Source organism: Alligator mississippiensis, chromosome 5 (genome assembly GCF_030867095.1).
Source record: "Alligator mississippiensis isolate rAllMis1 chromosome 5, rAllMis1, whole genome shotgun sequence".
NCBI classification, from domain to species: domain Eukaryota; kingdom Metazoa; phylum Chordata; order Crocodylia; family Alligatoridae; genus Alligator; species Alligator mississippiensis.
Genome location: NC_081828.1, coordinates 75,463,996 through 75,479,159, shown reverse-complemented (window position 1 = coordinate 75,479,159; position 15,164 = coordinate 75,463,996). Strand labels below are relative to the sequence as shown.

Below are 15,164 nucleotides of genomic sequence, written 5' to 3'. Positions count from 1 at the left end.
TAAGTGCACAGTACCATGCATTACAATGCACACACCTTGCCGTCTATAGTGCATGCATTCCATACATTTTGGTGCACATGCTGCATGCTCTATGATGCATGCATCTCATGCAGTGCAGGGCACCCCTTAAGCACTATTGCATATTCTTGCATGCACTGCAGTACACATACCCTGCCCATTATGGTCCACGTACCCCAAAAGATTATGGTGAAACCTCAGTGCTATCAATTCTACCTCAGTGCTATCAATTTCTAGGAAAATGTTATCAATCCTCCCCTTCCCCTGAGTTCTCTTTTTTAGAAAAGGCAGGACAGTGTGGCACTTCACAGACTCCCTTGTTTAGAGAGGACCAAATAACATGGATGACATCCGAGCTTCAACTGCTCTTGGCAATCCCTATGTGAAAGAACATTAATGGATACCAATTTGATATCAGTTCCAGAAAGGTGCAAAAGCCTGTGACAGAACACTTTAACTTCCCTGGACATCCCATCACTGACATCAGAATAGCTGTTCTTAAGCAACAAACCTTTAAAAACTGATTAAACATGAAATTGTGGAACAAGAAATTCTCCACAGACTGGGGATTGTGTTAAGAATGGTCTCAACCAAGACTACAGATTCTTCTCCCATTTCCTGGATTGTTTTTTATAAACCCTGTGTTCCTCAAAAGGGTTAACTACTTTCTTTATCCCCTTTGATCCCTTGACTTAACTTTGCCTCTCAGTAGTACTCCCTTCTTTCCTCCCCATTTCCCTATCCTTTTTATGTTCATGTCCTTTTTCCTTTCTGTTAGTAGCCCTGTTCTCTGCACATCCATTCTTAACACCAGGGCCAGGGCCAGGGCCAGACATTACACATATACAAGTTTAAGTGATCAGAAACTGGTTTAAACTCATACAGAACAGATATTCAGTGCACATAAACCAGTTTCAAAATGGCCAAAACCAGTTTAAGATAAAGCTGGTTGAATGTAGTATCAGACTTTACTGATTTGACTCAAACCGGTTTATGCATTGACTGTCCCAGAGCCCTTTCTGGTTTAAGATAAACCAGACACCCCCAGCATCCTGGCATGCTCTCTGGGCTGGGCTCTCTGCTCCAGCCCAGCTGGGAAGGCCCTGCCCTTTTGCTTCCCAGCCGGAGCAGGGGCAGCAGCGGGCACCATGGCCCCTAAGGCAGAGCGGGCAGGGAGGGGAGTTAGTCTCTCCTCTACCCCTACTGGCAGCAGGCTCTGCCCTCCCCTCTTGCTGCTCCAGCGGCCGGCCGGGGAGATGAATAGTGCTTCCAGGTACAGCCGCCCAGAGCTAGCCCTGGGCCGCCTTGTTTCTCCACCCCATCACAGCTGCCTCTGGGCTGCCCTATGGGGCAGCCGTGGCAGCAGAGCACACACAGGACAACCTGTGCTGGGGTGCTGCAGCAGACACTGGCAGCGGAGGGGGAGGGGCTGCTTTTGCCCTGCGCTGAGCAGCTGTTTCTCTTCCTGCCACCACTGCTCAGCCCAGGCAAGAGAGCCTGAAGCTGACTCAGGGCAAAAGTGGACGCTTCCCACCCACTGCCAGCATCTGCTGCAGCCACCCGGAGCCAGCACCGGGCTGTCCTGTGTCTGCTCTGCTGCCACTGCTGCAGCCCAGAGGTGGCGGTGATGTGGTGGAGACACAAGGCAGCTTGGTGCCGGCTCTGGTCAGCTACACCTGGAAGCACTGGCAGTGGGATGGGGAGGGGCTTTTGCCCCATGCTGAGCAATCATTTCTCCCCAGCCACTGCTGCTCATCCCAGACAGGCGAACCTGGAGCTGGTGCGGGGTGTGCGGGGTCAGGGCTGCGCGTGCTGGTCCCTGCCTGTACCATAGGCTGGGGCCAGCAGTAGCACCAAAGATGGTGCTGCGGACAGGCCGTTGAGAAATGCAGTCCCATCGTGGAGCAGCCCCAGCCCTGCTGCTGGCCCAGGGAGTGGCAGCTCGCCCTGGCGGGACTGAGAGATCTGCTGGGGGCTAGACAAAGCCCCTCTGCAGGCCAGATCCACCTGGCCTGTAGCATCTGGCTGTGCCCCCCCCCCCCCCCCCCGGCTGCTGCAGTGGCAAGGGGGGAGCAACTGTGATGGGGTAGGAGACCCTTCCTTGTGGGTGGGAGCTGCAGGGTGAAGAAAGTGGTCGTGGTGGTGATGGGGGGGGAGGGCTCTGGCCCTCTCCAGGCCCCAGTGCTCCCATGAAGAGCCCGCTCAGCTCTGCCTACCCCGCGGTGGGGCCTCCCACTGGGAAAGGGGTTGTGCTTCCGAACATTATGACAGGCTGCTGCCCCCACCAAGGGCCCTACCCCCTCTCGCTGCAGTGACCCAGCAGGGACACACCTAGCCCATAGGGCCCCTTGTGAGGGCAGTGATGGGATTATTCCCTCTCCCTCTGTTGTCCCGTGGAGGGGACAGCACAGGCCTATTCTGCCGCAGGGAGTGAGCGCGGTGGTGACTGGGGGAGGGTAGACTCGGCTGCCAGTAAGGATAGAGGGGAGACTAACCCCCCTTCCTGCCCCTTCTGCCTCAGGGGCCATGGTGCCCACTGCTGCAGCAGGAGTGGGGAGCAACTAGCAGACCTGGCTCAGGTCCTTGCTGGTGGGACAGGGAAGGGGGAATTGAATCCCGCTCTTGCCAGTTCAGGACAGACTGCCCCCCCTAGCCTCCCCCAGACAGCTTCTCCGCAGCCAAGGGCACACTGTAGTGACTCCAGCTCCTGGCCTGAGCAACTGTAGGCAGCACAGAAAGAGACTAATTTTTTTTTCCCATCAGCATCATGTTATAGACTCAGTCCAGGTTGTGATCCATGGTAAGCTAGACTGACTCTTTCTTGCTGCGCTGCTGTCCTGCCAGGTCCTCTCCTTGTGTATTGGTGCATTTGATTTCTCCTTCCCAAGTTGGGTACTTTCATATGGTCTTGGCTGAATTTCATCTTGTTGATTGACAACCATTTCTCCAATTGATCAAGAGCATTTTAAAATCTGGTCTGGCCATCCAAAGTGCCTGCAACATATAATTTAAACAAATCATGCTAGTGAGACCTCTATTTCACTGTCCAGATCATTAACAAAAATATCAAACAGAACAAAACCCCGAACAGATTCCTGTAAGACCCCACCTGAAATGTCCTCCTCGTCTAACAGCAAACCACTGACTACATGCTGAGTACAATTTATCAAACGGTTGTGTATCCATCTGATGCTAGTTTGCTTCTGAGATGCCAGCTGAGCTAGCATAAAAGGCTTCACTAAAACTAGATTCTATCATATGCACTATTTCCCCCTCGCTCACTAGGTTAGTTACCCTGTCAAAAAAGGAAATTCAGACTGGTTTGATACAATTGTTCTAGGTTGCCAGTTTTCTATTACCTTATAATCCTCTAGATCAGTAATTCTCAAACTATCTGATGTGGTAGACCAGCTATTTTTTTTCCAGTGGGCCAGGGACCAGTGCCCGGTTCAGCCGGTGGCAGCAACTGCATGTAACAGCGCTACACAAATGCGCGACTGGCTGTTTCTTTCTCTTTCCTCACCTCGCATGACATGACGTCACCTGGGGTGTTGGAACGTATGAACTGTGTCGCTATGACATATCAATGTTATGCTTCTGAAAATATATTTCTTTCTTTCCTGGCAACTCACTGCGGACCAGCGACCAGTGGCTCATGGACCGGCACCAGTGCATGGACCACCACTTTGAGAAGCACTGCTCTAGATCAGCAAATCCTAAATGAGGGAAATTATCCTGATTTAGCATTTTTTTACATTAGTGTAGTTGCAGACACATTGGCTAGGGACAGAAGTTACATATAAACCAGTTTAAATCATCCGAAACTGGTTTAAACCTGCAACAGAACAGATGTTCAGTACACATGAACCAGTTTCAAAATGGCTGAAACTGGTTTAAGATAAACCTGGTTGAATGTAGTATCAGATTTAACTGATTTGGGTCAAACTGGTTTATGAAATTTCTGTCCCAGACCCTTTCCAGTTCAAGTTAAATCAGAGTCCCCCAGCATCCCAGCATGCTTTCCAACCCTATGCTGTGCTGTGCTATTTGCTCCAGCAGAGAGGGGTTGGTAGAGGGAGAGGAAGGGGAGAGAGGGGCAGGGCTAGCCCCCTCCCCCCGCCCCAGGCAAACCCTGGCTGAGGGCTGGAGCCAGGGAGGGGGGTTAACCAACCCCCCGTTCCCCTAAGTACAAAGCTGCTCTGCCCTGCTAAACTTACTGAAAGTTAGTGCTGGCTATGACTGTGGACTACAAATCCCAGAGGCACCTGGAAGCAGAAAGAGGAAATGGTGAGCAACCCTGCACAGTCCTGCTTCTGTGATGCTGGACTGTAAATCCCAGAGACCTTTGGGGGCAGCAGGAAGAGGAAGTGCCAGAGCCATGCTCTAGTACCCTCTGGCTTCTGGGCTGAGCCACTGCAGGTATGTGGCTGCATTTCTTGAATCAAAGGTGAATGTGTGTCCAGTTGTTTCTCAGTTTAATCTTTGCAACTTAGACTAACCTGCAAAAACTGAATCAATTCAGCCTTGGGCTTTTTGACTGTCTGTACCTAGCCACAAACTGCCAGTGTACCTGCAATTACAAGTGGGGCAAGGACTTATCCTGCCTCAGGAGCTGAGGTAACTGTTTGTATACTCGCAGTCATAGGCAATGCGTAGGAGAGAATGGGGGAGGGGGGCATTTGCCCCCCTCCCTGAGACTGGCTGCCACTGAAGCCACCACCAGCTTTTGTGGGCAGTTGCTGCTCACCACCCATCCCTCCATTGCCGCTAATGTCACCACCGGCATCTGATGGCAGTCCCTGCTCACTGCCACTGACACTGCTGCTGGCGTTTGCGGGTAGTCCCCACTTACTAACACTGCTACTGGCATCTGCGGGAGGTCCCTGCTCACTGCTTGCTGCCGCCAGCATCTGTGGGTGGTCCCTGCTTATCTCTCGCCACCCTCCCCCCCACTCCGCTGACACTGCCGACAATGACTGTGGATGGTCCCCGCTCGCCACCAACCACAAATGGTGCCCCCCCAGTTTCCAGAGGCACCAGTCATTCATGCTCACAGTTATGCCATGGTAAGTGAAAATAAACCTCTGCTCCTGATTATCCTGGCACACAATGGACATGTCTACATGTGCATTAATGCACGGTGATTACTGGTATCTAGGTTGTAGCCATGTTGCTCTAGAGGCAAAAGGAATCAGAACTTGTGGTAGAGGTGATATCTTTTATTAGACCAAGTAGATTTTTCCAAAGGTAATTTGCATTATCACAGAGCCCAGAGATACTTTGCCACGTAACAAATTCCTGCCTAGAAGAGCATTCCATCCTTTTACTCTTCTGCGAATTCTGAAACATCATAACCAGAAGGAAATATGACTCTACATTCTGCTTGCTGCCAAACAACATCAGGGTAAACAGACTATTCTAACTTTTCTCTGAGCCCAATCTGCATAAAATGAACTGTTCCAAACAGGAGATTTTACCACACCGTCAACTCTTCTATGAAATATGAACTTTCATTTTTACCTAATAGACCTTTTACAATCTTTTCTGCTATGCCTGGAGAAGGTTGCTTGTGCCCAAAAGCTTGCAAATAAAGAAAAGTTTTTGCAAAAATCTAATTGGTCTAATAAAAGATATCACCTATACCATGAGTTCTGATTCCTGTCGTCACCGCACATTTAGTTTAGTACCTGTAATAACAGGTACTAACTAAATGCACAGTAGTCAGTGCTACTGTGCACTAGTGCCAGTGCACACCTTTTAAGTGATGCTTATGTGCAGTAGAATAATTCTACTGTGCATTAACACAATAGCACGGCTTTTGCCGTGACGCGCTAAAGCACAGTAGAATTAGTCTACTGCACACTTAGCGTCTCTTGTAGACACGCCCAATGGTAAATGTATATAGGTGAAGCTGCCCCTAAATGCGGTTGTGACCTGAAAGTATTTGGGGCTTGCTGCTCTCGAAACATGCAAACTATTTGCTCGATGATTCATTTTAGTATCTTTCCCAATAGCGAAGTGTGGCTAACTAATCTATTATCCCCCTGTCTTCTATTTTCCCCTTTTTAGATAGAAGTCCTATGTAAGCCCTTCTCTAAACCCCTGGGTCCTCCTCCACCCTCTTAGACGTCTGGAAGCTAATGATTCAGAGGGGAATGAATGGAAGAAAAGATTTGCTGACTGTAACAGTTAAACAGAAGACAGCAGTGGCAGGTCAACCACAGTGGAGTTCAGGCTGAGTTTACTGAAACTCCATTTCAGAGAATTTGTGCTGTCATTCCTCTGGTACACAGTGCCCCAGGCTCTCAACTCTGTCTCACCAGAAGAGAGAATATCTGTGAAAATCAGAGACAGAGACAGAGGCATGCATCAGAGAGCATATCCCGGACATTGTTCATAGGAGTACTTGCAAGAGAAAAAATGATGAGAGAGGGTGACAGACTTTGGTTTAATTGCTTTACTTTGGAGAAATACCGGTAGCTAGAAATTCCCTTCTAGCAGAGAAGTGACCCAGACAGTGTTGCCAATCCTACTTTGGCAAGCTGGGTTCCTCATGCTCTCCACCCCCCTTGGCACAGACACAGGGAGTAGTACAGGTAGGAGGGACTTTGGCAGTTGTCCTGGCCTCTCATGTCAATAATGCAGGCTGTTGACACTTAGCCAATCCCTCCTCTACGCAAGCTAAAGGGAAGAAGGGGAGGGGAAAGTGGGAACTCCTAAGGTTTATCTTGCCTGCCTCCTACACACACAGAGCAGAGCTCAGGGTGCCTGCAGCAAAGTCCCCTGCTCCTGGAATCATGTTCCTGCTCTTCACAGCCCTCACTGGGCTGCTGCTTCTGCTTCCTTTGCTGGGGATCTTCTTCCCTTACTGGTGGCAAGACCTGACCATGTGTGTGGCCACCATCCGTTTAGGAGTCAGGTGCCTTGTATGCTTTATCCGCCGCCCAGCATTCACCATGCTTGACATGTTTTTGGAGAAGGTGAGAAGACATCCCAAGAAACCTCTGCTGCTCTTTGGTGACCAGGTCTTTACCTACCAGGACATAGACCGCCTCAGCAGCAAGACAGCCCGGGTACTGCAGGGAAGCTTGGGGCTGACAGAGGGGGACTCAGTGGCTGTCTTTCTGATGAACATCCCTGCCTATGTGTGGGTCTGGCTAGGGCTGGCGAAGATTGGCTGTGCCATGGCCTGTTTGAATTACAACATTCGCTCCCAGTCCCTGCTCTATTCATTGGTCTCCTGTGGGACCAAGGTGCTGCTGACCAGCCCAGGTGAGTGCGGCTTTCCTGTGTCCCAGGGTGAACACATGAATGGGGTTTGCTACATCTCAAGGTGAGGACCCTAGGTGAGTGAATGAGGGGGTAGAAAACTATTCCATGGAGTTCCTGGCAGGATTGGCACCAAATGGGCCAGGGCATCAGGCTTCCTGGTGAGACTGGTTTCTGTAGTAAGGGGTGCTCACTCACATGCATTAACACCCACGCAGTGATTTATCAATGTTCACAGGAGGAAGTTCTTCCAACCTGTCAAAGGCTCTTACCGAAGCCTTCTCAGGAACTAGGTGGGAATGATGGAAACAGAGGGCAGGAGAAACTCAATTTGCAATTACTTGGCATCTCTGGATGTCTGTTTTCCCGGATGCCAAGAACACAGTCACATCTCCTATGGTCCCTGGCTCTGATTCATTGGACTCCACTCCTGTCCCACAGTTAAAGATAGAACACAAGAGTCCTCCTTCTCAGCCACCAGTCCCATTCTAATCCACTGGATTATCCCATCTTCTTTACCCTTTGACTGATTACCCACCTTGGCTCTAAGGTTAGCAGCCACGTCTTTACAATCTCTCTGTCTATAGGTACCTTCCCAGACCTCAGTTCACATCAACCCCTGTCTTGGAACCCCAATACATGACAGCTAGGCAGTAACCTACTTGCAAGCATATGACTACCCTCTCTTGGGGGATCCTGCACAGGCTTTCCTCTGGCAGAGGAGAGGTTAATAAAGTTATTTACTCAGTAACTAGATCATAGTGCAGTGGGAGAGAGATACACTGAGTCACTGCCCTAGTTCAGCACCATTCAGAGGATTAGAAACCCAGCAGTTTGAACTGCCGGGGTAGTGTGTGTGTGTGCATGCATGCATACATACATGCACACACACTTCAGGTCCATGGGAGAGAGAGTACTTTTGTGTTTGTGTGTGTTGGGGGGGAAATGTATTTGTATGTGTCTGTCAGCATGTGTGTTTGCCTATGTGTGCTTCTGTAAATGCCTTTATGTTTAAGAGCCTCCATTTGATTCATATGCAGTGATTTACATATGTCCATTTAAGAGCGTGTAGAAGAATTTTTTATGTCTGTGTACAAGCCTGTGAGTTTGTATGGATTTATATACTAGTATCTGTGTATATTTGTACATATGTGGGTTTGTGTATTTTTATGTGTATTATTAAATTATATCTGTGCGTGTTTGTGCATGTGTGTGATGAGTGCATGGATGTTTGTATTTATGGGCCTGTATTCTTTGATGTGTGCATGTGTGTGTATATGTGTGAATGTGTGTTTGAGTTCTGTATTTGCATGTGACTGTGTCCATGTAAGGGGCCTGTGAGGATTTGTGTACATCTTGCCTGTAAATTTGTGTGGAATTGTGTGTGAATATATATAGATATCTATATAGATATATAGATTGATCTATATAGATATATAGAGATATCGATATAGGTATCTATAGATATATCTATATAAATCTCTATCTAGCTGCATCTATCTATCTATAGATAGATAGATATCTATATAGATAGATATCTACCTATATATATCAATATAGATAAACAGGTATCTATGTATAGAGATATACACATATATAGATCTCTATATATCTAGCTATATATAGATATATAGGCAAACAAGGTTCTTTGGGTAAATCTGATATCTTTTATTAGACCAACTCAAATAGTTGGAAAAATTCTTCTTTGGAAGCTTTTGAGTATAAATACCCTTTGTCAGGCTGAGGAAGCATCTGCAGTTGGTGTGTGCTCTTACTGGATGGAATGCATAGTAAAGAAGCCAGAGGCTGGTATGCATGCAAGAAAGCCAATCAGTGAGGATATAAATTGAGGAATGAGTGGGTGAGAGACAGGCATGTGGGGAGGTGGGGGGCGGGGGCAGGGAATGAATATATATATATTCATTTTTGAGTGCATCTTTGTGCATACATGTGTCTATTTGGGCAGGTTTGTTTTTATTTGTACATGTATGTTTGTGTGTGTTAGCGCATGCATGTGTATATTGTGGTGTGTTTGTGCATTTGCATGCATGTATTTGTATAGTAGGTTTTTTGTGTGTCTGTAAGCATACACATGTGCCTCCTGCTAGGCCTTCATGGTGGTGTCATATCTCACCAGGAGTTGGTGGTAGGATCCTAACAACAACTTCCCTCCGTAAGGTCCAGCTTCAATGCATGACTCAAGTCCTTCCCCACAAAACTGGGAACAATAGCACCAATAAACCTGCACAAAGATTGACCAAGTATCACAGGCAGCAAGCACAGCTTTGACTCCTGGGTCAAGGACTGAGAGAAACTTAGGCACCCAGGGCTGACTCACCCAGTGCTGCAGAATTCGAGCCCATCCCTTCTAAATGGCACCGGGCAGCAAGGCAGAGCCTGACAGAAGAGTTATGTTTATGTTATGTGCATGCATCAGTAAAAACATGTCATTAAAAAACAAAACAAAATGGTATGGCTGTCAGTAAAAAGCTCACAGTAAGTAAAATTTCCTTGGGCTGCCAACCACGATCCAAGCCCTGCAGCCTTAAACTGCTGCACTCCTGCTCTTTGGGAACACTACACAGAACTGGCTGTTTGCGTTCTGCTTTCTTGGCTCATCAGGCTGCTGGGCACTGACAGAAAATGGACAGAAGCACAGGGACAAAAGGCCTTCAGGCAACTCCTAGCATACCATAGAGACACCCACGCATTAAATTCTTCTCCTTAGCTCAGGTGTGTTTCATTTCTGCAGCTTGTATGAAGACAAGGCTGGAGGAAGACAGAAAACCCAGGGCACCAGTCCTCTCACTTCCGTACAAATTCCACAAGGAGCATTTGAGAAACAGCCCTTTTTTTAGATACAAGGTTGCTTCCTGACATTGTGGCTTTCCTTTGAAGTCCCAGTTGTGAGAGGCACGACTATAGCTGTGTGATCAGTCCCTTTTTTGGTTTCATGTTGAACCAATAATTGGTGGGGAAAAAAAGTTTGGGGACAACTTGAAACAATCTTTCAAAATTTTTTCCACTGACATCAAATACAAAGGCAAAGAATATTTTCAGGTTGACCTGACACATTTCATTTGACCTCAGGGGACAGATTCCATGTAAGTATTGACTTATCTAGCCATTTTGTGTAACCAGTTTAAAAAAAAAGAGGTTGGAGTTGAACAGTTACACAATCTTATAACAAAAACATCAAAACGTGTCGTTTTTAAAAGTGCTGATATTTAAACATTTTGAGTTTCCTAAAGTTTTCCTCATTTCCCCCCACCAAAAATACTTTTCTAAATTCAAGCTGAATTCGCAAGTAGTTTTCATCCCTTCAAAACTGGATTTTTCAGCTAATTTATTAGTCATGGGGGAAAAAAAAACCCAGCTCAACTCATGAATAAATTTTTCACTAGAAACTGGCACTGAAATAGGAAAATTTGGCTTCTTGTTTTGAGGATACTATTGTGATTATTAAGGTAAAGGAGCTCTGCATCCCTTGTGCCGCACAGCGGATGGCCAGAATGCTGTCCAAGGAGCAGGAGACTCTGGTTTGGTAGCTCTTCTGCCAGTCTGTTTGGTGACCTGGGGCAAGTCATTAGTTGTCTAGTTGTCTCAGGTTTCCCATCTGTAAAATAAGGATGATGCTGGTCTCCTTTGAAAATCTCTGGTCCCCTCTCCAGACATCATTTTAGTACTTAACCTAATGTCTATTTAATGCAAAATAGAGAAATATCTGTTGCTGCATGGGTCAGAACCCAGGAATCATCACATCCAGGAGACTGCCCTAACCACTAGGCTACACAGTAATACCTACCTTTTTGCTTTCACTCCTGCTCTCTTGGCTTCCTGACTTGGGTACCCAATGGCTTCGCTTCAACAGGAAGAGCAGAGGGGTCAGCAGCCCAGCCTAACTCATGCCTAGGTCACCTATCTGGGAGTGGTGGATTTAAGTCCTCTCAGTGAGGAGGGCGTATCTCCCACTTCACCGGTGAGTGCCAGCTACTAGGCTTTTAGATAAAAGGTGGGTGGCAGCACCAATACCGCTGACTTTCTCTTAAAAGTGAGTAGCCTCAACTGCATTTTTGAAGGGAGAGTGTCTTTGCTGCTATGTGTTAGGCTGGTTCAGAGCACACCTGCTAAATCAGGCCCCTCAGGGGCAGAAGGGGATACATCTTATATCTGCATCCTGATCTGGCTTGTGTAGGAGGTGAGCCATAAGCTGCTCAGACTAGGGCAGTTTGGACATGCAGAACCAGCACTCTTAGCTCCTGGAAAGCTTTGTATTAAACCAAGGGGAGTGCCAAGTGAGATCAATTGTCTGCAGGCTCTAGGCACAAGCTGTCTGGATTGCAGTGGTGCTGCAGCAGCCCCACCTAAGTCCTCTGCCTGAACTGTCCCCCTGGGCCTTACAACTGAGACAGAAAAAGTATGGAAGGGCAAACTGAGGCATGGGTTTTTATCCAGTTCATGCTGTGGGTTGGTGGCACAGCTAGGGATAGAGTCCAGGTTCTCCCAGCAGGGTTCCTCTCCTGATTAGATAGGTAATTTCAAAGGCAGGGCACGCCTTAGTGCTGTTGCATCCCCACTGATTCCTGTGCCACCAAAAATTTAAAACTGGAAAGGGCAGCAGCATTTCTATTTAGGCAGCAGTGAGGAAGTAAATTTACTACGTGGCTCATTAAAATCTACCTGATTTCTTCCAAACTCTTAATTCCACAGGTGTTAATGACCCTCTCTCCTTTTTAATGGTCTTGATGTTCCATTAATCAAGCTTGCCTTTATTATGCAATTCTGCTGTCTGTTAGCTGCTCCTAGTAATGTAGCTCCTATTTCACAGTCCTACTGAATGTTTTTAACTCTTCCCAATAAAATTATATTTGTTTTTGCATCGATCTTAAACTGAATAATACAGCCCTAGGCCCCTACCATATTAATTTATTTTTACTTGGAGAAAAATGTGTGTTATGTTATATGTGAAGATGCACCTCACCATGTGCACCTCCCTTTCCAAAATCATAAATCTGCCCAAAGGGTGACTTCCTATTTAGTTCAGTTAGATTCTTGGCACTTTATAATAGCAATGAAACACTGCAGAATGTCCATATTACTCTGGTGAGGGATTTGAAAGCTCTGACCTGCTTTGATTTTATAAGAGTTTAAGGCAAGATGGATCACTTTGCCTAAATCCTGTATAACACAAGCCAAATAATTATATGGTTATCAGGACAAACTTCCAATCAACTTATCTTGCAGTCAGCACTTTGTAAATAACTCTGTCAATGGTACTGTCATATTTTCTCTAAATGTTCTTAGCCTTGAGAAAATTAATCATATACCCAGGCAAGCTATCCATGATATAAGGCTTTGTGCTCTTGCACCAGCCATGTGGGTTCAAATGCTAGCATTACCTAGTGGATTCTGAGCATGTAATCTGAAACCCTTTGGTACTTGGTAATCAGCCCTTAGAGAAAAAGTCCCATATAAATGCCTGAGAGAGAGATAGGCTTGTGTGCATTTGCAGTTCTGGGACAAAGTACAGTTTAAGTATCTATGACTGTGGTTAATAATCACCTTCCAGATCAGATGAGAGTGAGAGAGATAAGGATCAGTAAAACGGGACATCTATGGAGAAAAATAGAGAAGTAAATAGCTCCCCCTTAGCTGTCAACTGAAGTAAGCTGGAGCTAGGTCAGCTAGCTCCCAGGATCTCTTTGTCCTCTGGCATGAAGCAGACAGAAAAGCATGCTGTTTGGCATGGTACTTTACACCCTTTCATTTTCAGCACCTGGGGAGAAAAGTGTGCCAGGCAGAGACAGAGAATGTCTCACCAAGCCCCTTAAACTGAACCAGCTATTCTGAGAAGATACAGCTGTGAGTACTTTTATCAACCAAGTGCCATTAGGCGTGCAGGAATCTACCACCCTGGATCAGCACATTCATTCCCTCTGGTGTGCAGTCTCTAATGCTGGCAGGCACCAGGGACAGACATTCAGAAAGCCGGAGCCTGAATTGATGCAATCTTTGCAGGGTCATCTAACCCACAAAGATTGAACTGATTTGCAAGTGCACAGACATTTGCTTTTAATTTTGAAAATGCAGACACATGCAGTGGCTCAGACTAGGAGCTGGGGAGTGCTAGGGCAGCCCTCCCTTCCCATTGCAGCAGCTGCAAGGCTGGAGGGAAGCTGACCTGGGGGTGTATGGCTAGGCCCCCGCAGGGGCTAAGTATGATTGTGGAGGGGTTTAAACCACCACCGTAGCCTGTAAGGACCCCAGCCAGGCTGTGCCTGGAGGGATAGGGGGGAAGCAGCCCTTGCTCTCCCCTGCCCCAAGTGGTGCCATGGCCGCAGCAACTAGAGACAAGGGGGGCAGAACAGCTACTCCAGCCCTGGGTGCTGCGCAGGACAGGGGGTCTGGCAGTGGCTTCTGGGCTCAGGGCCCGCCAGTGCCTTCGAGCTGGCCTGGGAAGCCAGCTCCCCAGCCAGCGCCTGCCTGTGCTGCCAGGCAAGTGTGTCACACAGCCAGGGGGGATGAGAAGGGCCCTGCCCCCACGGGTCAGTCCCACTGGGCCCTTCCCAGCAGGCTGGGGCTCTGTGACAGCCCCACTTAGCTTGGGTGCAGGGAGCCATGCAGCGCCTGTGGCCCCAGCCTGAGCTGCAGCCAACTGGAAAGGGCCTGCCCTGGCAGCCTAGCCCAGGCTGGCCTCTCTGCCTTTGTCCTCAGCAGCACTCACAGGCCACCTGCAGCCCCAGCCACTGGCAAGGTGGATGGTGGAGACATGGCTGACTCTGGCCATGCTCCCTCCCCTGCTGCTGGAGTGGGGGAATGACTGACAAGGGCCTCAGTCCCCAGAATGGGAGGTGGGGACAGGGGGGAATAAGCCCCTTCCCTGCTCCAAACTTTGCCTCAGGCTAGAGAGCAGAGGAGAGCCCTGCTCTCTGGAGCTGACAGCCCAACCTCACCCAGGATTGCAAAGCATCTGGGATGCTGGGGGACTCTAATTTAACTTAAACCAGGAAGGGGTCTGGGACAGAAGTTGCATAAACCGGTTTGACCCAAATCAGTTAAGTCTGATACTACATTCAACCAAGTTTATCTTAAACCAATTTTGGCCATTTTAAAGCTGGTTTATGTGCACTGAACTTATGCTTTGTTACAGGTTTAAACCAGTTTCTGATCACTTAAACTGGTTTATGTGTAACTTCTGTCCCTAGCCCAGAAGCTGTGGATAACCTGTCTTCAAGCCCCAGGAAAGTTTCCTGAGAATCCCGTAAGGTTAAAGCACTGATTAGTGCTACCGGATACTTTGAAGGCTGCTGTAAAGATAAGTGAGATATGAAGAGATAAGCAGATAAGTGTAAGCTCAGGTTTTTCCCTTCCTGGCAGCTCCTCTGCTAGGAGGTAAGTACTGTAACTTGTAATTCGGTTTTGAAATTGAATGCCGCTCAATTCACAAAAGTTCTGGAGGGGTTCTTTGAGTCCAAGGAGGGGTATCTTGAATCCAAAAAGGTTGAGAACTACTGGATTAGAGGTTAGTTTATTTCTGCAAGGTAGGCTAATAAAATGAATGCAGTCAGAACGCAACTGGTGTCAATCAACATCAGCATTGAAGGCAGTGGGCCAGGTCCTCTGCTAGGGTATATCAGGGTCACCCATTTGGAATCAGTGAGTCCCAACTCTGCCTAGTCTGCAGCAATCCTTCCGTGCACAAAACATGTGCATTGCCTCTATTTGGCATACAAAAACCTAGAACTCTTGGTTCCAAAATGATACCTTTTATTAGACCAACTGGAAAATGGCAAGAAAAGGACAATTTTCTTGCCATTTTCCAGTTGGTCTAATAAAAGGTATCATTTTGGAACCAAGAGTTCTAGTTTTTTGTATGT

General features: G+C 47.5%; 1 protein-coding gene across 1 annotated transcript in view; it reads left to right on the top strand.

Annotated features, from left to right (window-relative positions):
- Nucleotides 1–6,741: 6,741 nt before the first annotated feature.
- SLC27A5 (solute carrier family 27 member 5) overlaps nucleotides 6,742–15,164 on the top strand; it is a 53,929-nt gene continuing 45,506 nt past the window's right edge. The window contains exon 1 of the mRNA XM_006267329.4: nucleotides 6,742–7,290. Coding sequence (XP_006267391.1) covers nucleotides 6,816–7,290 — 475 coding nt within the window. The 5' untranslated portion in view covers nucleotides 6,742–6,815. The remainder of the gene's footprint in view (nucleotides 7,291–15,164) is intronic.